Source organism: Dipodomys spectabilis, unplaced genomic scaffold (assembly GCF_019054845.1).
Source record: "Dipodomys spectabilis isolate Male_0828 unplaced genomic scaffold, ASM1905484v1 ptg000157l, whole genome shotgun sequence".
Classification (NCBI taxonomy): domain Eukaryota; kingdom Metazoa; phylum Chordata; class Mammalia; order Rodentia; family Heteromyidae; genus Dipodomys; species Dipodomys spectabilis.
This window is the reverse complement of record NW_024870834.1, coordinates 22068130-22095210: the sequence shown is the minus strand read 5'-3', so window position 1 is coordinate 22095210 and position 27081 is coordinate 22068130. Positions and strand designations below refer to the sequence as shown.

General features: G+C 39.8%; 1 protein-coding gene across 4 annotated transcripts in view; it reads left to right on the top strand.

Moving 5' to 3' along the window:
* Sipa1l1 (signal induced proliferation associated 1 like 1) overlaps positions 1-27081 on the top strand; it is a 335149-nt gene that overhangs the window by 286035 nt on the left and 22033 nt on the right. For 3 of the 4 annotated variants that reach the window (XM_042692740.1, XM_042692742.1, XM_042692743.1), the window contains 5 exons: positions 6147-6293; positions 10900-11024; positions 13679-13741; positions 14176-14294; positions 17238-17680. In XM_042692740.1, coding sequence (XP_042548674.1) covers positions 6147-6293; positions 10900-11024; positions 13679-13741; positions 14176-14294; positions 17238-17680 — 897 coding nt within the window. The remainder of the gene's footprint in view (positions 1-6146; positions 6294-10899; positions 11025-13678; positions 13742-14175; positions 14295-17237; positions 17681-27081) is intronic. The other variant, XM_042692744.1, reaches the window with a different exon arrangement.

Sequence of the window (27081 nt, the reverse complement as noted above, 5' to 3'; positions counted from 1 at the left end):
CTGAGGACTGCGGTTCAAAGCAAGCCCTGGCAGGAAAGTCCGTTAAACTCTTATCTCCAGTAAACCACCAGAAAACCAGAAGTGGCGCTGTAGCTCAAGTGGTAGAGTGCTAGCCTTGAGCTGAAGAGCTGAGGGCTAGCACTCAAACCCAGAGTTCAAGCCCCACGACCAACAAAAAAAAAAAAGAAAAGAAAACAGTATAACCAAATAAAAGAAATTCAGATCATGGCATTTAAAAAAAAAAAAAAAAAGTTTAGGGCTGGGAAAGTGGCTCAGTGGTAGAGTACTTGCCTTGCATGCATGGGGCCCTGGGTTCGATTCCTCAGCACCACATAAGCAAAAAGAAAAAAAAAAGCCAGAAGTGGCGCTGTGGCTCAAGTGGTAGAGTGCTAGCCTTGAGCTGAAGAGCTGAGGGACAGCGTCCAGGCCCAGAGTTCAGGCCCCACAACCAGACCAAAAAAAAAAAGTTTAACTCAGAGCCTCATGCTTACTAGGCTGACAGTTTACTGCTGAACGATGCCTCCAGCCCTTGTTTTCACTGGTTATTTTTAGAGTAGTATCATGCCATAATTCCCATGTTTGCTGGAACCATAACATATGTTGCTACCGCATCTAGCTTTCTTCCATGGAAATGGAATTTCTTTGATTTTTCTGGCCTGGATGGTCTCGAACTATAGTCCTCCCAATCTCGGCCCACTTGATATGGGATGATAGGCACATGCCATTGTTTCTATCTTTAGGTTGAGAAGAAAATCTTGAGAACTTTTATGCCTAAGCTAACCTAGAACCACATTCCTCCCAACTTCAATCAAGCAACTAAGATTATAGGCATGAGTCACCAGCACCCAGCTCAAAAATGTTCATTTCTTTTTAAATTGTATTTTGTTTTTGGTGAGACTAGGATTTAAATTCAAAACCTTGTGCTTGCTACACTTGGGCTCTACCACTTGAGCCATTCTACCGCCCTGTTGCTGGTTATTTTTGAGATAAGATTTTAGAACTTCTCTGCCAGGGTTGATCTGGGCCTTCTGCTCTCAACCTTCAAAGTAGTTAGGATTGCAGTTATGAGCACTACCAGCATGCAACTGCATTTGTCTATTTCTTAACTAAGAAGAATTTTAAATGTAGGGAAGAGAGACCTCTGAAATCAATGCTAAAACATTTAGAGAATTCCTTTCTGGCAAGTACCAGAGTGTTCTTTAAAAATATTATATTCCATAGAGTTGAAAGATCTCACAGTAGCTGAGTTATTAGTATTCATTTTATAAACCTGTTTGGTCACTAGCTTCAGATTTTTGGGCCCTTTAAAGCAGAAAGATCTGGATTTATCTCAGAAAAAAAGACTGGTGACACTGCTGTAATTTAGTGGATGTAGCAACTCTTAATTCATAGTTGCAGGGTGGGGACAGGTAGACAGGTTGAGGAGGTCAGCAAGCCAGAAGCCAGTTGGAGGAGACTGTTCTTTGTCAGCACACTTTTTAAAGTGGAAGAGCAGCATGCAGGCCAAGTTCTAGCAATAAGTATCATTCTGCCCTTTGGTAGAAGTAGATCACCAGCATTAAGGGAGTAGTGCCTCCTCCCTGAATATGTCTGGTCTCAGATATTTAGGTGATGGCATTAACGTCACAGTATTTGGAAAGAATAGAAAGTCACAAGTAGTAAGAATAAGGACTAATCTCTCTCTATATATTTTTTTAATTTATTTTTTTGCCCAGTGTACTTGCATTGGAGCCGTAAAACATTTGGGTAATATTCCATCAGTTGCTGTATGTGTGCTCTGTGTGTGTGAACAGTCGGAAAACAAAGCTACTATTGAGTTATATAAATTCTAAAGAGGGATGGGGGAATGAATGCTGGCCTTCTGGAAATGCCTTTTTTTGAGGGGGGGGAATGGAGGAGACAACTCCAGTAACCAGATAGAATTTTCTGATACATTTACCAAATAAAAGAACTGAGGGTTGAAACTAACAGGAGATATTTTAGCTTAATGTGCGTTTTGGAGAACAGGCTAAGAAAAGCAAGCCCTAAAGACAAAGTTACATCTTAACTTTCCCAAGGAACCCTATTGTTACATCCTTACTGAAGCATAAGCATTTTACCAGTTATCACTGGCATTTCTTGCCTATCCAGAAGAAACTAAAAAAGTTACCAGGCCAGATACTACCTTAGCCCCAGGTGTCTTCACATTCTATTGTGTCTCCTTTTTCCCCACCCCCACACCCATTTTTCTGAAATATCACTTCCTCTTTGCAGCAAAATGATTTAATTTTAAAATGAAACTTATGATATGAAACTTTATTTTAGGTACATGTAAAAGCCAAACTCTTAAGGCAGAATGGTATCCACTGTATTTGGATTTATGCCATCTCTTAATCCTTAGATTTTTGTGTTTTCTGTGTGTGTGTGTGAAAATACTATACAGAGAGGTTACAATTACATGGGCAAGATAATGAGTACATTTCTTATCAAGCATTGTAGGTCCTCCTTTGTTTCCCCTTCCCATCCCTTTTCATCCTCCCCCCACCCCCCCCCCCACCTAATCCTCCCCCCACCTCCACGCACCAAAATTGTAAAGTTCATTTTCAACATAACGACTTATACATCTCATTGTTGCAATGGGTCCACCTGTATCCCTATTTAAACGATTTGTTTTTCCCCTTCCCCTCCACAAATTATACCGACATCAAATACAGTGAAAGCAGGGGTTATACCATGGGGGAGGGACATACAAAGCAACAAAGAAATAATCTTATAAATGTGTTAGAAACAATCACATGAAAAAAAAAAACATTTGAATACATATCTTGGGGTTCATTTCCCTAACATCAACTTATCTGACCTTTTCTGCTTGACTCAGACATATACTATATATTGCAAATAAGGGAAACCATGGGACCTATGTTTCTTTGGGCCTGGCTTACTTCACTTAATATAATTTTTTCCAAGTCTTTCCATTTCCTAACAAATGGGGCAATGTCATTCTTTCTGATGGAGGCATAGAATTCCGTTTTCTTGATCCATTCATCTACTGAGGGGCATATGGGTTGTTTCCATATCTTAGCTATAGTAAATAGTGCTGCAATAAACATAGTCGTGCTGGTAGCTTTAGTGTGGTCTTGTTTGTGAACATTTGGGTAAATACCCAAAAGTGGGATTTCTGGGTCATTTGGGGAGCTCTATGTGGAGTCTTTTGAGGAACCTCCATACTGCTTTCCAAAGTGGTTGAACAACTTTACACTCCCACCAACAATGCAGTAAGGTTCCCTTCTGACCACATCCCCTCCAGCATCTGTTGTTATTAGAGTTCTTGATTTTAGCCATTATAACTGGGGTGAGTTTTTGTGGGAAGTTTTTGCTTGTTCTTGTCTTTTTGTACATTTTTCCTCAACTTCTCCTTCAATCCAAACTTTACTTAGAATAAGTTGTGAGAAAATTTCGGAGATTTCTTGGTGGACAGGAATTATGAGGCATCAATTTATGATACCTGGATAAATGTTTTGATCTTTCTCCTATCGAAACTCATTACCCCATAATAGAGATGAGCTAGTGTTCCATTGATCTCTGACTCATTATAGCTACTCCCCCCCATTCCTGGGATCTTCACTGGAGTCTGTGTGGCAGACTTCTCCTTTCTCAGACTGGGTAACAATACAAGGATGGGTGATGTTGAAAGCAGCAGATACAGTATGGGAACAACTCTTACTCTAATTAGTGGTAGAACAAAAAGCAAGTATCTCAGACATCTGTGAAAATTGGGCTTTCACACTGCATCTATGACATGAAAAAACATGGAATTAATTAGACATTAGCTACAGGGACAAAGATTGGTATTCATGATGGGAAGAGCCTAGAAACTCTTTTTCCTAGTCACATTCCCCAAAGACTAGTCTCCCAAGGTCATCTTGTTTGTCTTATTTCAAACTATTTAGAGCAGGCATTGTCATTACGCTTTTTCACTATTTGTAAGTTTAATGACTTTGTGACATAATTCTACCATCCCTGTTTTCTTACATTTATAAAGGCATACTAACATTATCACTGTTTTCAGTTAACAAGTTGAAGTACTTTATTACTAGTAACCATCAATTTTTTTGACTTGTATATTTCCACAATGGTTAAGGATCCCTGGAGTTGAATATATAATGTAATTGTGGGCTCTTGCCCCCTTCTACTTGATCCTTCATTCTGAAAACATACATTAAGCACACCAAGAAATAGAGATAAATAAGGATTAGTCCTATCTTTTCAGGGAAGAAGCTAGTGGAGAGACACATACATTGAAAACCTCACTGATCTATAGGATATAATTTGATGGTGCGAAGAACAGACTTCCAGGATATGAGGAGGTTCTGTTTAATGAATTCAAAGATGAATTTGGCTTTGAAAAAAGGATTTTGTGTAAGGAGAAAGGAGAAAGCATGCATCTCAACTTGTCAGGCATGTGGGGTGCAGGTAGAGATGAGGGTGGGGTCAGGTCAGATGACTGAGAGCCTTGTATGGGTGCCAGGGATTTGATCCCTGTAAAAGGGAAACTTGAAAAAAGCTTCTAGCATTTAGATGACATGGTAGAGGAAGAATGATAGAGAATATGAGAAGGAGGCATTGGAAATCAGCAGACCAAAAGATTTTACTGGTCTAGACTAGTGAGGAGATAACTTAGAGGATGACCATCAGGATGGAGACCAGATATCTTATCTTTTGTGTTTTCAAGACCAGCACCTAGGGTTCCTGAGACATAGTTCCTGCACAGTAACAAGAGTTCAATGTAATTAGGTCTGTTGATTCTGGCAGTTGAGGAAAGAGGAACCTAAAAATGGCTTCAAGATGTTTAGCTTGAGATAACAAGCAGAGGAGGGGTAAGTTGAGTGTTAGGGCCTTGGGGCAAACTATTTTTAATTACTGATGGGGTAGTTAGGAGGAGATGGCCAGGAGACATCTGGAGAGAACTTGGAGCTCTCAACTCAGATTTGCCTCGTGGACATAGATAAACTTGGGACTTACATACTTCTTCAAATGTATTCTTGTTCTTTTTCTATTAAAGTCGTTTCTCAGTGTGATTCTGTTATCCCTTATGTCACCTTCTTTGCCCGAGTCTCTTTCCTGCTGCATAGGTCCATAGGCTCACAGTGGGAATGACCTCATTCTAGTGAATCAGGTTCTATCCCAAGGCTTCCAGAATATAAAATAGCTTGAGGTACAAAGATCTTGGAACATCCTAGAACCATTACAGACTCAGGAAGAAAAGGAAACTGCCGTCTTTAATAGCAGTAGTTTATAATATAGAGCACAGTAGACTTAATCAAGAAGCCTGGTACATTACAACCTGGAAGGAGTGACTTAAATCCTACTTTCTCAGAATTGAGAGGCTGTGCCAACATTCAATTTTAGAGCAAGATAATACTAACTTTTTTCAATACCTGGTCACAATGGCCAGTGACATGTATTGACATCCTTGTAGTCACCCCGTTCTCTTCTAGAGTAGAGAAGATACAGGGAGAAAATCTTCCCAAAAAATCTTCCCAAAAGCTCCAGCTTTTTCCTCAATAACCAGTGGATAGAATGAAGGGTCCATGCTGTAACACATTTCTACTGTGAAATGATATAAATCTAAGTAAATTCATGGAGGTTCTTATGTATGGTGATGCTAGTATCAAATACTAAATAGCAAAGTCTGAATATTCATTCCAGACTTTGAGCAGTAAAATTGGACAACAAAGAAGCAAACAAAGACCGTGGCTATCTCACTGTGGTTATGTATTCTGGGAGGACTAAATTTCTGTGAGAAATCAGAATTAATTGCTGTGTTAATGTCACTTGGGTTCAATTATGCTCTGCTCTGCCATGCTAGGAGACTACACAAGTAATTCTACTGAATTCTGGCAGATTTTGGAAGCATACATGTTTTCTTGTTCTTTTCCTCCATTATTTTTTGACACCCCCACCCCCACCCCTTTCAAGGCAATTTTCCAGCTGTTCCCTTGGGGAATTTTATGGGAAAGATTCTTTTGTAGGCTTCCAGCTGGCTTCATTTTCACTATCTCTATGCAGTCGCTGCCTTTGTCACATTTATATGATATTATCCATCATGCATTGCATTAGGAGTTTTCCTTTTGGATTGACTTCATATTTTTGGTTTGCATATGCAGCCTGTCTCCGGGTTCGGACATCTATGTGACTGTCTCATCCATGGCTTTAGCAAGATCTCAATGTCGTAACTCCCCTAGCAACCTGTCTTCATCCAGCGAGACAGGCTCTGGGGGCAGCACCTACAGACAGAAATCCATGCCTGAAGGGTAAGCATGCTGTTTGTCCCATTGTACATGATTCTAGACCATGTGACTGTCTTTCATCTGTATTTAGACATGTAAAATACAATGACTTAGTCAACCCTAGTCAATTTACAGATACTAGGAGAAATGTAGCTAATATTCCAGGTAGAAAATGTTTTAATGACTGATTAAAACCTTTTCTTATGAAATTGTGTTGTTCTCATCCATCAGTGTCTACATTAGCTTCAGTGGCAAAGAAACCAAATCACAGGCATTCTTCTGTTACATTATGGATTAATATTACAGGAAGGGTTTTGTCACTTCTTAATATGTCCTCCAAAGTGAACTCAGCAGACTACTGGACTTTATATTGCTATTAATGCAAGGATAATGACAACCATATCCACAGATTAAAGTTATATGTCTCATACTCTTTAAGACTTTCTTGTCTGGGTGTGGTGGCTCATGCCTGCAATCCAGGCTACTTAAGAGGCAGAGATTAGGAAAATTGTGGTTCGAAGCAGAAAGTTTAGGAGAGTCCCCACATCAACCAATAGGTATATGCCTGTTATCTCAGCTATATATGAAGATCATGGTCTAGGCCAGTCCAGGCAGACACTGGATATTCTTCCCCCTCCCCCAAATAACTGAAGCAAAAGGATTGGAGTTGTGGCTCAAGTATGCAATCTGCAAGTACAAACCTGTTAGTTTAATCCCTAGTACCAACAATAAATAAATAAATAGACTACTTTGCCTTTCCTTTTTCATTCATCAATGAAAGTACTAAGTGCACAAAAGTAGCTATTTGCTTCCAGACAGAACTTACAAAATAGGCTGAGTGTGTACCCTATGGCAAATAGCTCAGTGGTGGCATGATTACATAGTATGTATAAGGCTCTGAGTTCAATCCCAAGCAAAGTATTCATGATTTTAAGGCCACTTCAAAGGTAGAGAGATTGGGGGCTGGGAAGGTGGCTCAGTGGTAGAACGCTTGCCTTGCATGCATGAGGCCCTGGGTTCCATTCCTCAGCACCACATAAGCAGAAAGAAAAAAAAAAAGCTGGAAGTGGCACTGTGGCTCAAGTGGTAGAGCACTAGCCTTGAGCTGAAGAGCTGAGGGACAGCACCCAGGCCCAGAGTTCAGGCCCCACGACCAGACCAAAGGTAGAGAGATTGGAATATCTGAAGCTAGGGAAATAATTAGTAGAACAGTCCTACATAGCACAAACCAGCCACCTTTGCTCAGGGGGAAGAGTAAAAGAACTATCAAACTTCCTGCTAGGGGTTCTCCCTGCACAATTTTAAAAAGAACTCAAAATCAAATTAGAGATATTTATAAAAACAGATATTTCTTTTCTACATTTTCCCCAAATGTATTTTTTTTTTTTTTTTTTTTTTTTGGTCGGCCGTGGGGCTTGAACTCTGGGCCTGGGCGCTGTCCCTCAGCTCTTCAGCTCAAGGCGAGCGCTCTACCACTTGAGCTACAGCGCCACTTCTGGTTTTCTGGTGGTTTATTGGAGATAGGAGTCTCACAGTCTCTCCTGCCCGGGCTGGCTTTGAACCGCGATCCTCAGATCTCAGCCTCCTGAGTAGCTAGGATTACAGGCGTGAGCTACCAGCACCCGGCTCCCAAATGTATTTTTAAACAAATGGATACTTGATTTGGTTACTTTGTTGAGATTTCACCTTGACTCAAGCATGCTTTCTAACAATACCTTGTAATGGGTATTTTGCTAGTTTTTACAGCCATTAGGTCTGATTTTGTTATTGTTGCTAAATGTTTATGTTAGCAGAAAGCAGGTAGTAAAACCACTATAAAATATTGCTTCCATACTTTTTTCCCCTAGGACTCCCACAATAGCCTGTCTGAGATGCACATTTCTTATTTTAATTGCTTCAGTGACAATTAGAAAATAACTTTAGCCTTTATTCATAAGTCTCTGCAAAAGGTTTATGAATTACATATTTATTGTACTGCACCACAAGCCCAACTAATTATTTCTTGTTTTAATTAGATTTTGAATAGCCTGATTTGCCTTAAAAATTAAGAGTCACTGCAACTTCAGCATTAGTACAGCACTAAAATATAAATGAGCAAGCAAACGTAAAAGCTGTCTTCTAGACTATTACATTCTTTGAAATTTCAGGGTTGGGGACTGTCCAGCCCTTGGATCATATTAGACCCATTCAGTACATTCAGTACATGACTGGGCAAACACATAGACTTCTTATAGGCTTCTCCTGAGCTGCTCAGAGTTGCTGGGCTGATAATTTTATATGGCCCTTGAATATCCTTATTCATACTCAAACTGCCCTTGGCAGAACAAAGTTCCCTACCCTTGCTAAATACATACCCCCAAACATGAAAATACTCATGTTTTGGTAAATTTTGATTTTAAAAGCATGATGCTAACATCTGTGCTACTGTTCAGTTTTTGTTAACAAGGTGGTGGTTGTTCCATTATATTTATTTGTTTACTTATTCTGTCAATACTAAGGCTTGAACTCGGGGTCTGGGTGTCATCTCTGAGCTTCAGATCTGACCTTAGCGTCCTGAACGACTATGCTCCTCCAAACAGAGTCATGCTCAAGCTCTTCAAATTGAAGCACTGTGTAAAATTTAGAACAAGATTTGTCTGAGCTTTTCAAGGACAAGATGTTATATCACTGATATCCTGGCACACACTCAAGGGGTGTGTGCAAGAACTGAAATTAAGAAGTTCACCCAATGGAAATATTTTTCAAAAGACAGTCTTATCATTTATTTAAAAGCAGAGAGCTAGAAAAATATTTCACTTTAGATTCAGAGATTTAAATTAGCATCTTTAGTTTCTACTGTTGCAAGAAATAAATAAAAGCTAGATTCAAATCCATTTCTTTTTTTTTTTCTTTTTTTTTTTTGTTTATGTGGTGCTAAGGAATTGAACCCAGGGCCTCAGGCATTCAAGGCAAGTGCTCTACCACTGAGCCACCTTCCCAGCCCTCAAATCCATTTCTAACTTGACTGTACCTTTCTCAGGAAGTTCTAATTTAGTACAGATTTAGACAATCACAGGGTCCGTTTGAGGATATTCACTTAGGGAGCAAAAGAAACAAAAAATAGCTGTGAGTTATACATACAAAACACACATTTCCCTTTTCTCTTAAATATTTTCTCTGAAGTTTCTGTGAATCAAGATTTTCATTTTTAGTAATGGCTATGTTGGTACATAAGGCAACTTTGCTTAGTGGGCCCTATGAATAGTCCTGTAAATGAGCTTATTAGCCAAGCAACTAGAGAGATGATATGTTTTACTAAAGCAAATATCTAATAGCTTTCTCTGCTTTCACAGATCCTTCATGTAGATTTTTCTTCCTGTGAACTCTGTAATAGAATGACCAGGTTGCATATATAGAAACTGAGAGCTGGGAGCTGGTGACTCACGCCTATAATTCTAGCCACTCAGGAGGCTGAGATCAAAGGATCGCAGTTCAAAGCCAACCCAGGCAGGAAAACCCATGAAACTCTTATCTCCAATAAACCACCAGAAAACCAGAAGTGGCACTGTGGCTCAAATGGTAGATAGAGCGCTCACCTTGATCTGAAGAGCTGAGGGACAGCGCCCAGGCCCAGAGTTCAAGCCCCACAACCGACAAAAAAAAAAGAAAGAAAGAAAGAAAATGAGGCAAAAAAGTGACTTTATTCAGTCACATTAGGTAATAGAGTTGGAAGTCAGCTCTAAATCTTCTTACTCTTAATCTGTTCTTTACATTATACCACTTGTTGTCTTGGCCATAGGATTTCCACTCTATAGGAAATACAATATCCATCATATTCTTGATTGATGTAGGCCCTACTCTTTATTATGTAGATTGCTTAGAACACTAGTAATCATAGAAATTAGTAAATTTACACAAGAACACTTGAATGTACACTCTGGCCGTTTTTGTTGGCTCAGTTTTTGCTGATTGATGATTAAGTCATATGCTTTAATTAAGTATATATTATTATTTTACTAGGGGAAAATAAAACTGCCTCACTAAATAGCTACATTTCTTTCCAGAAATAGTCATTTGCCTTTATACATCCCAGCATGCTTACTTTCAAATTGTCATTCCCAAAGGCAATTTAAAATTTGTATACTTTAAAAATAATTTCCATGTAATGTAAGTGATAGCAATTTTGATCTTTGTCATGCAAACCATAGAGCAAGTAAGTGCTCAGAAAATATTTTCAGTGAAGTTCTGAGTTGGCAGAATCTTATCCCAAAAATGTAAATGAACCATTTGAAAGATGGCGGGGGGGGGGGGGTGCATTTCGACTGTGAAATTTTTCCTTTAGTTAAGAATGAATCTGAGTTTGTCTCCTTGAGGGCTAGATTTGGTTTCTTACTCTCCATGACTTAGGTTAGCTCAATTCTAATGGCTTCTGCCCTAGGCATGATTACCTTCTGAGCAGAGCAATATATATTGACCAAAATAAACACATTTCCACACCCATTCGTAACGATATGTCTACATGTACAGACATGTAAGCAAAAACTAGTAATACCAGTCATTAAAGTCAAGTTCATTATACACAGGACTCCTTTCCCTCCCTGGGAGAGTATCTGATCTATCTTTAACAGCCTTTGTTCGGGAATTGCCACAGGTTTGGAGTGAGTCGCAGATCACCAGCTTCCATGGACAGGCAGAACACCCAGTCAGACCTTGGGGGCAGTGGAAAATCCACACCCAGCTGGCAAAGAAGTGAGGATAGCATTGCCGACCCAATAGGTAAGTAGATACTTTCTAAGAAAATCAGATGCATTTGTGAAAAATTGATTTTGAGCACCTCTTGGTGACTTGATGTCATCAAAGTATTGTGTAGATCAATATGGTCCATATGATTTATTTAAAAGTATGAAGATAGCACAATGAACCCTATTGAAATTGTTTTAAGAAGGGGGAAGAGGATGATAGAGGGGCTGTTTGATAGTGTACACTGTATGCATGTACAGAAATGTCACAATGAAACCCTCCTTGTACAACTAATGTGTGCTAATCATTTTTTAAAGCAGCCTTGGTTAATAACTGCATTAGAATTAAATCACTGCCAGACAGTGATTTAATTGCCAGTAACAAATTAAGACCTGAGAGAAAGTCAAGGAATTCTGCATGACCCAGAATTTAAAAACAGAAAGGACACAGGAAACATACAAAGATAACCAAGATAAAAAGCCTTAACAAACCACTTGTATCCTAAGTAGCTTTGACCCTGTTTGTCTGTTGATTTTTGGGCTAGGGCCTAAAAGATTCCTTGGCATTCTTAATGTCAAGTTAAAAACAAAACCAAACCGGGCGCTGGTGGCTCACACCTATAATCCTAGCTACTCAGGAGGCTGAGATCTAAGGATCGCAGTTCAAAGCCAGCCCGGGCAGGAAAGTCCATGAGACTCTTATCTCCACTAAACCACCAGAAGACTGGAAATGGCACTGTGGCTCAAGTGGTAGAGCGCTCGCCTTGAGCTAAAGAGCTGAGGGATAGTGCCCAATCCCAGAGTTCAAGCCCCACGACCCTCCCAGAAACAAGGAAAAAGAAAAAGAAAAAAACTACATAGAAGTGAGAAGAAAGGATTATTGATAAGTCTATACCTGCAGCTTGGTTAGGAGCTCTTTCCTCCTCTTATGTGCATTTCTTTTTAATTCTTCCATGGTACCATTAAGCTGTCAGCTAAGAAGACATCTTAGCAGTATGAAACAACTGGATGGGAAACAATTTGCATTATTGAGCACTCATTTGGATTTCTGATGCACAGCCTTCTGTGTGTGTGGTGATGTTCTGCAATGATACCCTAACATAACACTAGGTGATACAATAAAAACATTGCCATGAGACAAGATTAAGTTCCAGCACAGCAGCACTGGGTATTTGGTACCAGTGTACTTGATACTTCAAGAACTTGAATTTAGACTTACTGTTTTATTTTTCCCCTCACCTTTATCTTGTGCCTAAATGCATTGCCATCCATAGGAGATAAAAAGATGTACGTTTCGGGGCTGAAATAAATTTTAAGTCAATGACCTTAAAGTTATCATACCTTATCATTTCTAGTCTCCTGGTTTTGTTCTATTTTAATGACCATGCCCAAGTAAACGTAACAACATGAGCCTAGAAAGGAACAGAGGAATATTCATCTAAGACTAAAGTTAAGGAAAAGAAATATACTTCTCAGGTCTAAAGAAATGCTTTGTTCTAGTCACTTCAGCGAGTTGTGCCTTGTTATTGAAGCCATCTGTCATTCCCCACTCTTACCACACCACCCCCGACACAGAAAACCTGAGCATATTCTGATCTGCTTTTCTGTTCTTGACAGAATGTTTTTAATCCCATATGTTTTGATACTGTTGAGATAGAAACGACACATGAAAATGATCCCTTTTCGAGCATAATCTTAGTGGCTTTTTCTGGCTTCTAGTGCAGGTTTTGAGTAAGGCTGGCAGCCAGCCTTTTATACAGAATACATTGTCACACTTCCACTCACAGACAGTCCCAGGGGGTAAGAGAAGGAGACCAAGGACTGGACAGAGTTAAATGCAGGGTTCATCCTACACCCATGTTCATTCTCATACATGCTACCTCTCATATTTTTGTCCTTGCATCTAGTACAGTTTAGGGCATCCCACTATTTATTAATTCTTAACATGAATATGGGTGAAACATAGTTGCTTATCCTTCAAGTAAGGTATACTTTTTCTTTTCTTTTAACAAAATACACGAGATACTCCTGGAGCTTTCAGAGAAGCCCCTTTCACCATAGTATAAGAGGCCTAACCACTGGCTTTTTTGTGTGCTCAAAATCTACAGGTCAGAATATTATGTTCAAATAAGTTTTATAAGTTTTGGTAGTCCAGGAGAATGAAGAACCCAGCCTTTCCTAACTGGCACATCAGAAAGAATCCAAGGCTTTTTTCTTAAACATTTTCTTTATTCACTATGTGATAGTGGAAGTATAAGACCTTTCTATGCTCAAATTGTACGAGCATATTTCTCTTAACGACTCAGTGATAGAGATTACTGACGAGATTCTTCTGTTAGGTAGGCCCACCTGTCCTCATACACCAATGTGTAACAAAACTGGACCCTAGTGAACTGACACATGCAACTTTAACTTGCTTATTAATTGGCTCACTCATCTCCACAGATGTTTTGTTTCTCTACTCTTGGAAATGATTTTGAGCCAAACTCAAGGAGTAGTCTGCCTCATCCTCTGCAAGTTGGAAGGGATGTTGCAGAAATGCAGAATTCTTGCTGTTAACTCTTAAGTATGTTAGAGGATTAATCACCTGTCTCGCTTTTGGAAGCTCAATCTTGATGCCAGTTTGGAGTCCAAAAGGAAGCAATTGTTTTAAGTAAAGTAGTTGCTGTGTGTCTTTTCTGTTGTGCTTAGCTTACAGTTATAGAGGACCTCAGGATTTCAATTCTTTTGTCCTCGAGCAGCATGAATATACAGGTAAAACATTTCCAAAATGTCATGGTAAGTAACACGGGATTGCATCCATGCCTGTCTAGGGAATGTAGACTGAGTTAGGTTAGCCATACTTTGCAGTGAGTGAATTGCACATTTTAATCCATAGATTCTAAACCTGCTCCCACACCAAAAATTGGTTCCAAATTTTGCTGCATTTTTTTCATGGCCTTTGGTTTGGTGGTTCCTGACTGCTACATGTATATGATGTGACATGTTATCACCGGCTACAAGCTTTATCCATCAGCTACTTAGTTTGTGAAATGCTATCTATTGTGTAGACTCCGAACAAGCTTAGTACTGAAATTCAGAGTTGGCTGGTCAGTGAACTGAAGATGCAATGGCAAGCCATCTCCATTTGTCAGTTGGGCTTATCTTTGTTTAGTACCTGCACCATAATGTCCTGTGCTGTATTCCAGAACCTACATGCCATCTCCCAGCAGTATCAAAGGTACTGCCAGCTTTCCGAGAGAGCCCCAGTGGGAGATTAATACGGCAGGATCCAGTGGTCCATTTGTCTCCAAACAAACAAGGGCATGTAAGTGAACTGTAAACTTGAGTAATAATACAGTAGATTCCTATTAACATACTTGCCTATGCTGTGAAAATGGGACAAGTCTGCTCTGTCCTGCCCTCCTCTGCTCTGTGTGGTCAAAAAGACAGTCATCCTACATCCTAACAGGGGATTTGCTGCCATAGCACTATAAGGTTGGTTTGGGGTAAACTGTAATCTCATCGTTATGCCCTTGCAACCTGGCATATCTGAATGGAAGAAGATTAGTTCAATTCCAAACAATCCTAAAATATTAGAGCTAGAAATGTGCTAGAAAGAGATGAATAATGTTAGGTAGTTGTAGGCATGAGATAGAAGATGGGAGCATCAGTCAAAGGGACAGACAGTTTCCCTTGCATCTACTGCTCATCTTCCACAGCTACACATAATGTCCTTTTACTATAGTAACACACAGTCCCTTATCATTCTCCCTCCCCCTGCCAGTGCAGCTGATTTCCTTCATCTGTCTCTTTGTAGAATTGTATTTGTATTCATGTTGTTTGATAGGATGGGGGAGGAGGTTATCTACTTAATATCACTAATTTATAAAGATGTTCAAAAACTTTTAATGAATGGATTCATATTGAACACTGAATTTGCAGACATGGGAAATACTACCCTATATTTAGCTCTGGTGATTTACTGAGGAATTTATTAAAATTTTATCTTTCCTTTTTTTTTTTCTTTGCTTTTTGGCTACTAAAGTCTTGGAGATGAATGTTGGTTGGTTTTGTGTTTTTTGTTGTTTTGCAACAGAGTCTTTCTTTGTCACCCACATTGGTCTTCAAGTTGCAATCCTGCTGCCTGCCCTACACAAGTGCTAGAATTAAATGCCTACACCAGCTTACCTGGCCGATTATTAGAAAATAGTGTTATGGTGGTTCACATTATATCTCTGTAGGAATTTTCACGTTGCTTTACATTCTCAGGATGTCTACTTTAGGACCAGCCATATTTAAATATGGCTTCAGAGCAACATCCTATAAGTTGTTCCCAAGAAAATTAAGAGTTCTACCGAAAGCAGCTGGAATTGATTCTTAAGGGGAAAAGATGTATTCTTTAATCCATTCATAACATGATAGTCATTTGGGTTATTTCTACTTTTTGGCTAATACTGCTAGAAACAATACACATTTTTATGTGAACATACTTTCATTTCTCTTGTGTACATACCAAGGAGTGGAATTGTAGCTGTCTTCCCATAGCAGCTACCACTTTACATTCCCAACTCTTTCACACCATTTTTGTCTGCCATTTTGCACATAACCATTCTAGTATGTGTAAGGTGGGACCTTGCTGTGATCTAGCATCTCCCTAGGCACTAATGGTACTCAATATCTTTCACATGCTTGTTGGATATGTACATATCTTCTTTGAAGAAATGCCTATTCAAATCTTTGGCCATTTTTAATTGGGTTATTTGAAACACAAAAGGGGTTTTTGTTTTGTTTTGTTTTTTCTCAGTCGTGGGGCTTAAACTCTGGGCCTGGGCACTGTCCTTCAGCTCTTCAGCTCAAGGCTAGCACTCTTAACACTCGAGCCACAGCACCCACTTCCGTCTTTTTCAGTTTATGTCGTGCTGGGGAATCAAACCCAGGGCCTCATGCATGGGTGGCAAGCACTCTACCATTGAGCCACCTTCCCAGCCCCAGCAGAAAAGTTTTTAATTTTGATAAAAGTCCAATTTATCTGGGAGGTTGTTCTTTCTGTTTCTTATGCTTTTGGTTTTATATATCTAGAAACACATCATATAGCTCACAGTCACAGAACTTAAACTTACGCTCTTTATAGTTTTAGTTCTGATGGTTAGATCTTTGTGTCTTTTAAGGATCCAGCTACATTCTTTTCTTCATGTTGTCTCTGGACCATCTGTCGGTAGGATTGCTTTCCCTACAGAATTATCTTAGAAAACTGACTAAATAGAGAAAGGAACAGGAGAGTCTTCAGACCTAATATGTCCTGTATTCTTTTTCTTTGGGAGAGGAAGGAGGTTGACTTGAGGACCTTTGCACTGTCTTTGGGCATTATGCTTAAGGCTAACACTCTACAACTTGAGCTATAGTTCCAGTTTTTTTATTGTTAATTGGAGATACGCATCTCATGGACTTTACTGCCCAAGAAGGTGAATCACAATCCTAAACTCTCAGCCTCCTCATTAGCTAGGGTTGCAGGCCTGAGCCACCAGTACCTTGTATATTCTTATATGTCTTATATCTGTACTGAGTATAACTGCAAAATCAAGCATGGAACTGAAGACATAGCTTAAGTGGTAGAGCACTTGACTAACAAACATGAGACCTTGAGTTCCGATCTCAATGTAACCAATTAAAAAGTCAGTTAAACATTGGTAACACTAGAATCAGGCATACTTCCTATTTTAAGCCTTTTAGAAATGTCATTTCCTTTCTTTAAGATATTAAAAACTGGGCTGGGAAGGTGGCTCAGTGGTAGAGTGTTTGCCTTGCATGCGTGAGGCCCTGGTTCAATTCCTCAGCACCACATAAGCAGAAAAAGCCAGAAGTGGAACTATGGCTCAAAAGGTAGAGTACTATCCTTGAGCTGAAGAGCTGAGGGGCAACGCCCAGACCAAGAGTTCAGGCCCTATAACCGACAAAAAAAAAAAAAAAAAGATATTAAAAACTTCTATGATTATTTAGATTATTTTCCAATTAAAATGGTCTTCATACAGTTGTATTGATACTTTAACATAAGTCAAATAATGAGAAATAGGCTCCTTAAAAAAATTTTTTTCCTGCACTCTTTTCATGAGCACTACTAAATGGACAAGACATCACTTTGTCACTTTAGAACTTTTGTACCATTGGAACTCTGTAACTAGACTGCACATCACAGTGTTATTCTCCATTGTTCTTCTGGGTTGTGGAAAAGTGGGATCTTGCTCTGAAGTCAGTTGTACTTTCCTTTCAGGCTGATAGCCACTACTCGAGCCACTCCAGTAGCAATACCCTCTCCAGCAATGCATCGAGTGCCCACAGTGATGAGAAGTGGTACGATGGGGACCGCACAGAATCTGAACTCAATAGCTACAACTATCTTCAGGGCACCTCTGCTGACAGTGGCATCGACACCACCTCCTATGGCCCCAGCCATGGCAGCACAGCTTCCCTAGGGGCTGCCACCTCATCACCCCGTTCGGGGCCAGGCAAGGAGAAAGTGCCCCCCCTGTGGCATAGCTCCAGTGAAGTGCTCTCCATGGCAGAACGGACTTTAGAGACAGAGAGCCATGGCATGGACCGTAAAGCTGAGTCCTCGCTGAGCCTGGACATCCACAGCAAGAGCCAAGGCGGCTCAAGCCCTCTGACAAGGGAGAACAGCACTTTCAGTATAAATGATGCTGCTTCCCACACAAGGTAACTGTGTCCATCCACGCTGCCCTCCTCTCCAGTTTCCCATCCCTGCCCTACCTTACTCCACAGTGTATACATACAGTGATGTTCAAATTAGGCAGTAGATTTTTATCTTTTTTTAAAAACACTGCATTTTTTTTTTAATTTAATTTAATTTTATTTGTGAACATACTGTACAGAGGAGTTACAGTTACATGGGCAGGATAATGCATACATTTCTTACCAAGCATTGCAGCCTCCTCCTTTGTTTATCCTTCACATCCCTTCCCAGCCTCCCCCCTCCCCCCCTAATCCCAATCCTTCTCCTTCCCCCCCACCCCCCCCCACCCCCCCCCCCCGCACCAACGTTGTAAAGCTCGTTTTGGACATGACAACTTGTACTTCTCATTGTTGCAACAGGTCCACCTGTATCCTTAAACAACTGGTTTTTCCCCATCTCCTCCACAAGTTATACTGACATCAAATATAGTGAAAGCAGGGGTTATACTGTGGGGGAGGGACATACAAAGCAACAAAGAGATAATCTTATAAATGTGTTAGACACACATGCATGAAAGAAAAAAAACATTAAAATACACATCTAAGGGTTCATTTTCCTGACATCACATTATCTGACCTTTTCCGCTTGACTCATACATATACTAGATATTACAAATAAGGGAAACCATGGGACCTACGTTTCTTTGGGCCTGGCTTACTTCACTTAATATAATTTTTTCCAAGTTTTTCCATTTCCTAACAAATGGGGCAATGTCATTCTTTCTGATGGAGGCATAGAATTCCATTGTGTATATATACCACATTTTCTTGATCCATTCATCTACTGAGGGGCATCTGGGTTGGTTCCATATCTTAGCTATGGTAAATAATGCTGCAATAAACATAGTTGTGCTGGTAGCTTTAGTGTGGTCTTGTTTGTAAACATTAGGGTAAATGCCCAAAAGTGGGATTGCTGGGTCATAGGGGAGCTCTATGTGAAGTCTTTTGAGGAACCTCCATACTGCTTTCCAAAGTGGTTGAACAAGTTTACATTCCCACCAACAATGAAGTAAGGTTCCTTTCTGTCCACATCCCCTCCAGCATCTGTTGTTGTTAGAGTTCTTGATTTTTGCCGTTCTAACTGGAGTGAGGTGATATCTCAATGTTGTTTTGATTTGCATTTCTTTTATGGCTAGGGATGTTGAACATTTCTTCATGTGTCTATTGGCCATCCTTCTTTCTTCTTCAGAGAAGTTTCTCTTTAAGTCTTTCACCCACTTATTTATTGGGCAGTTGTTTCTTTGAGGATTTGTTGTTGGGGGGTTTAATTTTTTGAGTTCCAAGTATATTTTAGATATGAGACCCTTGTCCATTGTATGGCTAGTGAAGATCTTCTCCCAATCCGTGGTCTTTCTATTGATCTTGCTAGCTATGTCATTTGCCCTGCAGAAGCTCTGCAACTTTATGCAATCCCATTTGTCCAACCTTTCTTTGATTTGTTGTGTTTCCGGGTCTCTATTCAGAAAATTTCGGCCTGAGCCAAGGAGACCTAGGGTTTCTCCTATTCCATCCTGTAAAAAACACTGCATTTTTATGTGCCATGACATTTGCTTGCCAGCAGAATAGCCCTACAATCATAAGGCTTTTTTTCTTTTCTTTTTTTTTCTTTTTTTTTGGTCGTGAGGCTTGAAGTCTGGGCCTGAGTGCTGTCCCTTAGCTCTTCAGCCAAGGCTAGCGCTCTACCATTTGAGCTACAGCGCTACTTCCGGTTTTCTGGTGGTTTATTGGAGATAAGAGTTTCACAGACTTTCTTGCCCAGGCTGGCTTTGAACCACGATCCTCAGATCTCAGCCTCCTGAATAGCTAGTATTACAGGCGTGAGCCACCGGTGCCTGGCTAAGGCATTATTTTAAGCTGAGAAAACTTTCAGTTTTAATTTTTATAAAGTTGGCTTTCATTTTATTTTATTGGTTGATTGATTGATCGGGGGCTTGAATTCAGGCCCTTGCATTCTTACTTGGCTTTCTTGGTCAAGGCTAACGCTTTGCTTCTTAAACAATACCTCCACCTCTGACTTTTTGCTGCTTAATTGGAGATAAAAGTCTCAGATCTGTCTGCCTTGGTTGGCTTCAAACCGTGATTCTTAGATCTCAGCCTTCCAGGATCCGAGGATGATTGATATGAGCATGAGCCACTGCTGCTTAGCTGGATTTTATTTATTTATTTTTTCTGTTTTCCAGAATTAGAGAGGGGTTTGGTAATTGGATTTTCACCTAGTGATAGACTTTATACAATGGAATAGTCTTTTAAAAATTGTTAAAGATTGATCTGGATAGTATTTTTATAAGAAGTATTTGCTAAGTGTAACAGCATTTTTCATTATATAGAACACATCTTCCCACTGCCCCGCTGTCTGAGAACACTACTGACCCTTTGTTTTCATGATAATTCTTTTCAGTAATTGGCTCCTGACAGTGAAGTGTTGAGCATGGAGATGTCCAACAGAAACCCATAGCTAAAGTTAGACATACTCCGTGTACCTTACAGAACAGAAAAACACAACATTCCCCTGTATCCATGGCAATCACTCTACCAAACAAAATAAATGACATTTTTCACTCCCTCAAAAATCACAAGTCTGGTAGAATTCTTTCTCTGAGGGAGGAAGTCTCTCCATGTTCTTCAGCCTCTAAGTCATTTTGTCCTCTTATCCCTCATTGTTGTCAGTCACCAGTCAACTTGTGTAATACTATCTAATCTTGCTGTTTCTGAGTTTTGCTTCTTATACTCTACCAAAAAATAAAAATAATAGAGAAGCTTAACTTAGCTTTTTATTTTTCAAATGAGAAGCCAGGTTCATAATCTCTTAGTAAGGCTCCTGCAACCTGAATGAAAGAAGATATTCTCTACTTAATTTGGAGTTAGCTACTTAGCTTTCTCATGGTGTTTGTATTCTTACTGATAAGATTTTTTTAAGCTTTCCTTCTTTGTAAATTCCAGGCCCATGGGTAGGAAGCATTTCTGTTTCTGTTTCCCACTCCCACATGCCTTATTTTAAAATGATTTGTGATTTGTCTGAGAACTCCATGACACCCAAACAAAAATGAAGTCAGTATTTTGGGTACTAATCATTTCTTTATCCTTCCACAATTCAAACAGTAAGAGTGTTGGGCTCAAAAGAGGTAAGTAATGTGCGTTGAATGCCTTAATGGTGTACCCATCTGATCACATGGCCCAGGATTATAATGGTTTATCTCACCAATTACAGGCTGTTCGTTTTTCACCTCAGAGTGGTTTCTTTATCGTTTCTGAGTTTAGTTGGACTCCTATTTCTTTGGTGATCAGTTCTTCCTTTTGAAAGGAGATACCTTTACTTAAGGATAATATTCTACCAATAGAGCAATCTATGGTCTAACATGATAGCAGCAGAAAGTAGGTTACAGGAGGATTGTTCAGAATGCCATTACTGTGAGCAAGGTTGCAAAGAGGCTGGACCTCTGTTGCTAAAGCACAAAACCTAGGGTCATGCCATTACGGACAAATCTATGGAATCTATAAAGCTTCCCTCTTCCCCCAGATAAAATGTAGGCACCGGGTTTTCATTTATTGTTCCAATTGTGCTGACTAGATCTACCCCAAGACCTCAAATGATGATGTAAATTTTCTGCCTCCAATATACCATATGGAATCATTGAACTCATCACTTAGAAATAACCCTTCTACTCAAAGTCAAACTTACCAGGAAAGAGAAGAATGTGGCCTTTCAGGGAGGGTGGCAGGACTTCCCGCCTACCAGAGTGTTGAGTCACATTCATTTCTAGACTCCCGTAAACTGGGATGCTTTGTAACTTCAGTCTGTTGATCTTGGCAGAATGAGTTGGATAATCAGGGCTTTAACAGCCTCTCTTTTTTGGAGGAAAAGGGGACTTAGCCACCAAACACACATTGCTAGAGAAGCTAAAATCACAGCAAATTAGAGTGTTTGTGTCCTCAGAAGACAGGAACAGCAATTAATGTGGAGATCTCTTGACAGTGTATAAAAGAGCTTGTACCTGGGACTCGGTGACAAAATTCTAAATTACAGTGATTAAATTCTGCTGTATATTTCTGGCTAGGCTGTTCCTACCCCCTCTGTCCTCCAGTCTCTGCTGATGACTGTGCAGGTTTTTTTGTGAGCCCCATGAGAACCATGTTAGTGCAGGTGGGTAATTACTAGGGTTGTTAGATTTGAATGTCATTAAGAAGAGTAATACCTACTGATAACTTGCTACATTTTAAAAGCCTTTTTTTTTTGTCTTTTCTTTTTTGGGAATTGAACCCAGGACGTTGTACTTGCTAGGCAAGCACTTTGCCACTGAGCTACATCCCAGCCTTAAAAGTCTTAATCTAAAACGTTGCTTTCTAGAATATATATTTTTCTATGAAGCTTGAAAATCTAGAGAGATATTTTAACTTCCATGGCTTTTTTGTACTGGCTATTTTACTTCCATATCCTGAAGTGAATCCTTTAAGAAAAAAATTATTTGTGGCAAGCATAGGAGAAGTAAAAATCATTCCAATTTAGTATATCCTTGCAAGCTGGATTTATTTTCTGTTTGTTTAGAGGGAAAGGTTGGTTTTTTTGTTTATTTTTTTAGAATTCTTGCCTTGGTAATAGGTAAAGCCAGTTTATGTGGCAGCCAAGGACTTCCTCCGTTAGTATATTGTGCTGTACTCCTGCTGACCAGTGGGATACCTACTGTTGGGTGGGAGAAAGATTTATTTTGGCGCACAATGTCTGAAATACCACTTGAGCCAGCCAGATCCATCCCTGAAATGAGGGAGAACATGACAGCAGTGGGAGCATGCAGTGGAAGAGGCTGCTTCCTTGATGTCAGCCAGGAAGCATAGAGAAACCAAGGGGCAAGATTTAGCCCCCAAGGACACAATCCTGGTGACCTACTTTCTTTAGCTTTCCTCAGAAAGTTTTCATCATCTTCAAATAATGGCGTCAAATGCTAAATCCATCAGTAGATTAAGCATTGGTGGGTCAGAATCCTCATGATTCAGTGACTGGATTCACCAGCTGGGACTAAGTCTTCAACTCATGAGCCTTTTGAGGGATATACTCCATGTCTAACATAACATTTTCTGTAAAATATGGACCTGACTTCTTTATGTATCCAGACCTCTTCCTCACTCTTATTAGCCAGACATTCACTGTTTGATAATTCTTTGTGCTTCCCACTGGCGCCCTCTTCGAGCCTATAGCCAAATTAAGACACACGTACGTGCTCACAGACATGTGTCCTGCCTCCTGTACAGGAGGATTTCCCACCTTTGCCACATGTTCTGCATAAACAAGGGCTTATTAGTACATTCTAGTGAACAAACAAGAACTCATTTACTATTCCCACTTTTTGCTTGATGACTCTAGGCCTTGCAGTAAATCAATTGCAAGTCAGAAATCTTCAACGCCCTCTCCCCTGCATAACCCATATTTCAAAGATTATACTGATTCTTCGATACAGCTATAATACTTGTATGCATAGATTTTGGTATTAAAATGTACTTAAAGGCCTTGTATAGCATAGTTTCCTTTAGTAAGGTCACTTCTGTATAAATGTTTTAGAAATCAGAGATATAACATCAGAAAGAAAATTCTTAATACTATTTATGCAAATATCAGTTGGGATCTACATATGTGTTGGTCAGTGCCTGATATTCACTAGAAGGGTTGGTTAAAGATTAAGAGAAATGTCTGCCCATAGTTGCCCAGTGCAGTTCAATTTTATGAGTAGGCTTCCCCTGACTGACTTACTAAGTTAACTGTTCATGCCAGAAAAGCTGTATGTTTCTTGAAAGCAGAAGGCAGAGGGTTTCTTGCATATAGTTTACATGCAACATCAAGAAAAGCTTCAGACTGATGTACTTATCAGCTACTTGTGTATGCCTTGGTTTTGTCTTAGAGCCATGGCTTAGATGTTGTTCTCTTACCCCTTTGGCATCTTATCTATCTAAAAATTATGCCTCCTTTAGAAATTATTCCATTGTCTTTTATCTGTTTCATTTCCCTTTTTAAATCTTTTTCTACCTAGAGTATCTTCAGTTATTAATAACTAATTGCCTCTCTTGTATGTCTTTTTTCCTGAGGATGAGAATATTATTTTCTACAGAATGTGCATTCTCTAAAATTCCAAACCGAGAACTTCTCTTAAATGATGTGTCTTATCTATGTTTGCCTTGGTCTAGTTGTTAGTAATTTTTGCTTCTCATACATTCAGAATATAGTTGCTTAGCCTTTATATAGTAGAACTCCAGGTAATCTGGTCTAAAATATCCTGTTAAATTTACCCCAGTTTAGATGGGTGGTTGGTTATTTTATCAGGAATTGGGTTACTTTTGCTGACTGCAAAGCCAAAAATAGAATTGTTTGGTTGAAATGAGCCCTCTGTCAAGCCACAAATGCTTGACTTGATTCTACAGAGTAGCTCACCCCTTCATTTGATTGAGATAGTAAGGGAAAATTTTCCAAATGCCATTAACTTATAGACCCAAAAGAAATTCTGAAAGTGCAGAGCCCATTGTTTGCTATACTTAAAGCCTCATCAAAATGAAAATTAAATGCAACTGTATCATTAAGAGAAAACAAATCTCCACAGGAGAGATTTTTCTGCTTCACTGTGTGTTCAGTGTCTACAACAGTTCTCTTCCTGTTTGACATTTGGTCCTGTTCCTCAAGGTACAGCTGTAACAGGCAGTTTAGATTATATGTGAACTGGGCATCGATGGCTCATGCCTGGTAACATCCTAGCTGCTCAGGAGATTGAGATCTAAGAATCACAATTCAAAGCCAGAGGGGACAGCAAGGTCTATGAGACTCTCCAATGGCCAGAACTGGCACTGTGAATTTAAAAAAAAAAAAAAAAAAGCAGCAACAGCTCAGGTACAATGCCTACCTAGGCACAGAGTTCAAGCATCAGGACCAAAAAAAAAAGTATATAAATACATGATTGGCTTTGCTTGCCCTATCCTAGTTGTTGGGTGCAGATCATGAGAAAAAGAATAAATTTTTTCATACCCCTTCACCTTCAGGCACATGTAGAGAAAACCATAGGGAAAATAGATTTGGAGCCTGAGATCAAGTTCACATCTCAGTTCAACCACTGACCAGCTTTGTGACTTGTGGCCTGCCAGGCCATTTCCCCAGACTAGTCCTTTAGCTTCTGTGCTTGTTAAGAATAAGTTGGGGAGTGGGAAGGTGGCTCAGTGGTAGAGTGCTTGCTTTGCATGCATTAGGCCCTGGGTTCAATTCCTCAGCACCACATAAGCAGAAAAGGCTGGAGGTGGCGCTATGGCTCAAGTGGTAGAGGGCTAGCCTTGAGCTGAAGAGCTGAGGGACAATGACTAGGCCCCATGACCTGCAAAAAAAAGAATAAAGAAAGTTGTCAGAGGTAAAATGTCCATTTGAGTTGTCATTTTTTCTGGCTCTTCATCACCTACTTTAAACAGTCACCTACCTTTCTTCCTGTTGTACCCATGTAGCTCTCACAGCTTTATGTATTTCTGCCTCTGTTTCATTTTGCAGTCATATTCTCCTCTAACTTCTTTGTTTCCATTTTAATTAATTAGCTAATTATTTATTGTGAGTAGTGTGTGCACAAACATGCACATGTGTGCTGGTACTGGGGCTTCAACAACTATCTCTTCATTTTTTTCACTCGAGGCTAATTTTGTATCACTTGAACACAGCACCACTTCTAGCTTTTTTTCTAGTTAATTGGAGATAAGACCCTCCAATGCCCAGACTGGGCTTCAAACTGACCTTACTTTCAGCTACCTCCTGAGTAGCTAAGATTACATGCGTGAACCACCAGTGTTCATCTTCATTTATCTTTTTTAGGTGCCAAACTTAGTTGGTGGGGGTGGGGGTGGGGTGTGTGTGTGGGGGGGGGTGATGTATTTGCATAGTTCCTTATTTTAAATAGCTTAATATGAAGACCTATTCATGTTGTGGTCCGCAGTGGTCCCTAAAGCCTCTGTTGCTGTATATACCTCTAACCTGAGCCACATGTTTCTCTAGGCTCTCTGTATTAGTATGCTTTTGTGATTACTGAATATGTCCCTCTCATAGAGGGTAGTCACTTGGATATCCCTCTCACCCATTTAATCATTCCTATTTCACTTATTTTCCCCCAGTGCTTTGGAATTAGTGTCTCCTGAAGCCCTCCTAAATTGTGGAGCCAGTATTAGGTATAGTATCGAATTGGCTGGTATTGAACACAGTCAGTCAGAGGAGCCCTGCTTAATCATTATCTTCCATATTATCTATCATTGAAAGACTTGTTATTTGTACAAGTAATCATGGGAAACCCATTTAGCTCCCCTCCCCTTGGTATTAAGCCAGCATTCAGCCTTTGCCCAGATTTTGCCACAGCCATTTGACAGGTGACTAATTACTGCTTTCCTCCTTCTGAAAACACCATCCTTAGCAGGCCCAGCATGGCTAAAACCCATTCCCTTGTGCCATGCCTGAATAGTAGATGAGTCCCAGCTAAACCCTTCAGCAGCTTATAACAGTACAGACAGTGGTGAGCAGATATTTTTCATGGGAAGGTTTGGTCCCAGTGATGATGCAGAAATCCATAGCATTTTCCCCAGCCGTCATTTGTTTGACACTTGGGGATTTGATCAATATTCAGGTTCCCCATCCCAGTGGTTTATTCCTTTGTGAAGTCAGCAAACAGTACCATAATGAGTAGCATCACTTTTGCCCATTGATCCTTCCCACTTACAAAGTTTTACCACAACAAGGAATGCAAAATAGCCAGATTGCAGCACATTGGGTTCATGCTTTCTTTTGAGTATCAGGTCATGATGTGAAATCTGGACAAATTCAGAGTCTCATATTCTCAGTTACCTTGTTGCTCTATTCCCTTCTTGTGTTTATGATGGTGGTGGTGGTCGTGGTGGTGGTGGTGGTGTTGGTGTGTATGTGTGTATATGTGTTCGTTTTCAAAATGCATATCCTAAAACAACCAAACAGAAGCCTGAGTTGTTCCATTTGGTGGAAAGAAGTAGCCTGTGGTATTCATTAAAAAAAAAAAAAAAGGAGATAATGCTCAGTTCACAGTGACATCCTGTCTAAATCCTCCAAACATATGAACTCTTTTTTTTTACAGTAAGAAAAGAAATAGATAACTACAGTTGTCTTTCCTGGTATATTTGCCAGTCTTCCTTTTATATTATTAGCCTGTTACCTTCCTATACAATTCCTATCAAGTAATGAGTCACCATGGGTAAAACAAAATTGGAACCTGTTGAATTAACATAAAATCTGTAGGATTATGCAATAGTACAGCCGTACAGTTCCCCTTCAGAAGCTTGAGGCTGTCAGTTTTATGTTAGCTGTACTGTAATTAAACCCCTTTCAGAGATTTCTGGGA